The following is a 5296-nucleotide window of genomic DNA, read 5'->3' on the forward strand; positions in this document are numbered from 1 at the left end:
TCAAATCACTATGTTTAAGATAGACGCCCCCTACATTCTGCCAAATTTGATGTTGGAGTGTACTGAACTTCTCTAAAACTGAGTTGGGGAATTATAATATTATAATAATTTCCTTTTGCACTTCCTCTTTGATTACTGGAACACTCCTGTTAGTGACGCTGCAGCTTCAATTCTCTAATGCATTACTGGACCGTTATTCTTCATATTATGGCTTAATAAGCCATAATATGAACGAAAGGATGATGCACGGACTAAAATTATAATTAGTATCTCCACAAAATTCATGTCATGATGTACCGATTAATATGAGCACTTTGCCAGGAATAGTGCTGCACACGAATCAAGCTACTCGTAAGGAGCTTGAGTCGAGCTCAGTCAACATCGAGTTCGAACTCACCAAATCAAACTTAAGCTAAAAAATATTCAATTCATTAGCTCCTGAGTCGGCTCGAATTTATATGCATGTATATATGTATATATATATATATAATTTTAATAGTGAAATTATATATATATATACCTGATGCATTACCAACGAAACCAACTTAAAAAAATTGAATTCACCTTTCCAAAGATGTCAAGCAATAATTGATAGTTGAGTATCCAGATTGAACATCCATTGCGTCAATTAGCTTGAAGTTGAATTAAGAAACACATCCGCTCACAACTGAATCGAGGAAAGAACAAGTTGCTGAAATTTTATTATCTTACAAGTTCGTAGAGTAATACAACAGAACCTACAATCAAGCTCATCATTTCAAATGTGAACTAATAATGACTTTGATGTCCCCAACTGCTTCCCTGATTCCTTTTGCAGACTCTTCTGCAGATTGTCCGCACCAGTGCACTTCAATCACTTTCAGTGTACCTATGTCAGCAAAATCATTCGGGACTTCCTCGAGGTCTTTGCAATTTTGCAAGACAAGCCGTTCAAGTTTGGGAAGGTGATCACAAGTGGCATTCCATTGACAAATGTTCAGATCATCTAACTTCAAGAATTTAAGTTCCTTGAACTGTTCTTCCTCCATGTCCCATACCAGCCCCTCAAAGGCACCAAGAAGTAACTTGAGGACTTCCAGATTGGGTAGTCTCCCAATTGTTGAGATGTGGCTCCATGGTAGGTGAAAGTTTGAAAGAGTCAATTCCCTCAGATTTGGTGGGAGAACGAATTCACTGGTGATAGCTCTCCCAACGTAAGATACATTGAGCGACACCAAACGAGTTAGAGAATCCAGTTTTGGAAACTGACCACAATTCTGGGAAGAATCCCATGGGTGAAAGAATATGCATTTCAGTTCACGAAGATTTGGCAACCTCTTCACTATGTTCTTTGTATCTTCACCACAAGAAAGAGAGAGACGTGAAAAGCTAACCAAATTTCCCAACTCACAGCAACCGCCAAACTCTTTATCATCCAACTTGAAAGCAACATGCATGTTCACATGAAGATGCCTCAAACTTGCCATGCTCCACATATTGTCTGGTAAGACAACCTGACCACGTAACCCCTTCACAACAAAAGTTTCCAATTTTCGGAGATTGGCCACGGATTGTGGAATAGAACGCATATACCCACTAACCGCCAAATACCTCAAATGAACCAATAGTCCTATTTCAACAGGAAAGGTAATACCAATGTTGATCATTTCAAAGTCCAACGTGCGCAGAAGTTTGAAGTTGCGCAAAATGAATGAGATGTCGGAAGGACATATAGGCTCTGAATCAGTTGAGGGAAAGAATATTATAGAGCGGGTGCCCAGCCCAAAAGGTACTGATTCAAAAAAATGATCTCGCTCCAAAAATATGCACAACCGATAGGATTCATATGTTACGCGATCAGAATAATGGCCAAAATCGAATTCAAAACCAAAATCTGAGCTGGGAAAAGAAACATATGGCTCATCAGACCTGGTTATTACCTTGAAAAAGTTCTCTTCTTTGGCTTTTAACTGACAAAAATCACGTAACAGATCATGCAAGCGGCATGTTTTCACCTCTCCATTGGATTTTTTTTTGGAGATTTCCACCAGGCTTCTGCTAATCAACTCCATCAAGTAACTTTCAGCAATACCTTCCAAGCTCTTCAACTCAGAGTCATGGATGAACCCTTCAGCAAGCCAAAACCGTATCAACTTGCTAACAGGAATATCCTTGTCTTCAAGGAAAACTCCCAAGTAAAGAAAGCACGGTTTTAGATATCCCGGCAAGTGTTTGTAACTCAATTCTAAGATTTCCATGCACCGAGCATTTGGATCTTCCATAACTTCAGCAATCAAGCTTTTTGCAATTTTACCCCACGATTCTGAGCTCTTTTCTATCCTCTGGAGGAGACCAGATATTGCAACAACAGCAAGAGGCAATCCTTTACACTTTTTGGCAATTTCCTTTCCAACAAGCAACAATTCTTCGGGACAACCTTCACCATGGAATACTTTCTCTACTAATAAGGTCCAGCTTTCATCATCAGAAAATAAGCGTAGAGAATGAGGATCACTATCTGGTTCAATTTGCATGGCCACATCACGAAGGCGGCTCGTAATCAAAATTCTGCTTCCATTGGCATCATCTGGGAATGAATTTCTTAGCTCATTCCAAACTCCAGCATCCCACACGTCATCCATAACAATGAGAAACCTGTTTCTTAGTAAGCACTGATGCAATTTTAATTGGAGATTTTCGTTAGTCATTTGACGAATTTCATCCGTAAGCCCGACAATGCCACTTAAAATCTCCAGCAACAGTTCTCTTCTTTCATATACGTGTGAAACAGTACACCATGCACGGCAATGAAAGTGATCCCTAACATTTGGATGGTTAAACGCTTTCCAAGCCAGAGTTGTCTTGCCAATACCAGGCATTCCAATAATGGAAACAATGCCACGCCGTGTGGATCCTTTGATGAGCTGATCAATCGCATATTGTTCTTCATCTCTCAAATCGACCACCGTTTCATTGCTTGCTGCCCGTGATATCATGTTGGGTGGAACCTGGATGATGTGTTTGCTACTTTGGACTCCGGCATCCGAGGTTGTCAACTGAATACTAGAGGCTTGCTTATTAACAATCCTCAACTCCTCTAGCAGATCATAAACCAAAAAGAAGTGCTGCCATTGAGCATCAACCTCAATTGAGTCAATAACATGCTCAATTTTATATGCTATATTGGCAGCATGAACACCGAAATCTTTCAGTTCTGGATTGTCCTCAATATCCGACTCTGAAACTTTCATGAGAAAGGAACCCAATGACTCGAAATGTAGATGAATCTCTTTTATGTAATTCCTGACTTGTTCAATTGATGCAGGATCATATTTCAGCAGCTCCTTTAGGTTTCTGACGAGGAAATCAATGAACCCTGGCATGTAAGTCTTGGGAATATCAGAAAATGGAAATTGGGGACTTAGCTCTCTAAGCTTAGTCCTGAGATGATTCTGCTTATCTAGCAGCTGAGAAGATGACATGATCATATTGTTGATGGGTCCTGTCATCCCTGCATCAAAAGTTTCAGTTTGTGGGAAGATCACGTCCACGTCCTGTGTCTCCTTCTTTAGCTGGTTGCAGAGAAGTGTGAAAAGATTAAGCCGCGCGAGTAGTGCAATTTGATCTTTGCGATGAGCCACGGAATTTGCTGCCCTACTACTCTCCAGTGGTAACTTCTCAAATAATGCTTCTGCTTTGAAAGCAACAATGTTAAGAAGCAATAGGAGAGTTGAGTTCCTCACCGTGGGTTCTGTTATCTTCTTCGCCACAAATAACTGGTGGAGAGATGCGACCTTGTGGTCCACTTGTTGAATGAGAGACGCGGTCTTACTCCCATATTCTGCATTATATTCTGCCTTTCCATGAGGATTTTCTCCCAAACGTTTTATCAATTCTTTTGTCATCCAATCAGCAGCATCTTTAGCACGATTGAGCAGATCTTTAATTTGGAAAGTGCTCCCTTGAATGTTACGGTGAAGCATCCCCTTGAGGTAAAGCTCCGTCTGGAGAAGACAAACATGTATAAGTAGGTCAGGAAGTCTAGGCTCAGCTTTTTGACAAAGATGTATAAGCTTCGGCTGTTTGAGAGATCCCGTCTCCGTGAACACCGTATGAACTTCTGCAAAGAAAATTGGGATCGTTTGGTCCTCCTCTTTCTCCTCCAGTTTGGTGAAGACTAACATCTTTAACTGCTTGTAGATCACTCGATAATAGTTGTCTCCAAGATCTCCGATCCTCACCCTGGGGGCAACATAATTAAAATAACGAGAGCAAAACTTGGGCTTAACTCCTCCAATTTTATGGAGAGCTACAAGGAAATGGAGATGGAACTCCATGAATCTGGGATTAGTTGGATCGATCTCTTGTTGCAAATCCTCTAGCGGCATTAGCGTAATATCTTTTTCCTTTTTTATTCGAAAATTCATTTTTCTGCGGGAAATCCGGTACTTAAAAATGTGGATTGCAATGCGTACCATTACAGATGCAACACGTGCCATAAAATCATTGATAATATTTACATCATCACCACCTCCTGCTGCTGCTGCTGCTGCTGGGAAGTCCAGAGCCCCGAATACATTTGCCAAGTATACTCGGATGAAGTCTAGCTTTTCCAGCGCGACTGGGAATGGCAGGCCCGTCCTCTTACTCAACAAAGTATCGGCTAGAGGAAATACAAGTGAGAACCAAAAAGAAACATCAGATGGTGATTCCAGTCGACGCGACGACCTCCCGGATAAAACCAAAAGGTGTTCAACAGCTTCTCCGATCTCTTCGATCACATTGCAGGTTTTCTTGTAATAATCTCGGAGAATTTTGTCGTCCACCGGGGGCAGCTTCATCTTGTTGTTGTTGTCTATAATTAGCAATTCCCGGCCAATCTCCTGGGCTGCAGCTTCGATCCTGAATCCCATATTAAGCAGCACCCGCTCTGCATGTTCATCTCTTACAAGCTTGTGAATTGCTTCCCAAATAGAGCTCAAAAGCTCCCAATCCGAGATGGTTACAGGTCCGAGTGTACGTCCCGGTAACGCATGCAAGAAAAAATCTATGATATCCCAGCCAGGAATACCCATCTCCAGGTCCAGGATTTTGATCTCTTACTTGAGCAAGGATACCAAGATCTGTCTATCAGACTGGTCTGTCTGTGTAAACAGAAATTCTTCAAATGGAGTAGCAGCTACGCAAGAGACTTCCGAATCGCATCGGGGGCCTCACAATTTTAGGCACTTTCCATTTCAAACAATTTCCACAAACAGCTGTACGACTGTTCAACTCCCCCAAGCATCGGGGACCTCGCAATTTGAGGCACTTTCCA

At 41.5% G+C, this 5296-nt stretch overlaps 1 protein-coding gene across 1 annotated transcript; it reads right to left on the bottom strand.

The window, feature by feature from the left end:
• Positions 1-668: 668 nt before the first annotated feature.
• LOC113772786 (putative late blight resistance protein homolog R1B-17) lies at positions 669-5296 on the bottom strand. Its single transcript, XM_027317264.1, has one exon. The coding sequence runs from the start codon at positions 5052-5054 to the stop codon at positions 753-755; it is 4302 nt and encodes a 1433-aa protein (XP_027173065.1). The 5' UTR covers positions 5055-5296; the 3' UTR covers positions 669-752.

This window comes from Coffea eugenioides, chromosome 6 (genome assembly GCF_003713205.1).
Source record: "Coffea eugenioides isolate CCC68of chromosome 6, Ceug_1.0, whole genome shotgun sequence".
NCBI classification, from domain to species: domain Eukaryota; kingdom Viridiplantae; phylum Streptophyta; class Magnoliopsida; order Gentianales; family Rubiaceae; genus Coffea; species Coffea eugenioides.

Bases quoted from the DNA above. Each gene is read 5' to 3' on its own strand.
- LOC113772786 (XM_027317264.1), bottom strand. From the start codon at position 5,054: ATGGGTATTCCTGGCTGGGATATCATAGATTTTTTCTTGCATGCGTTA.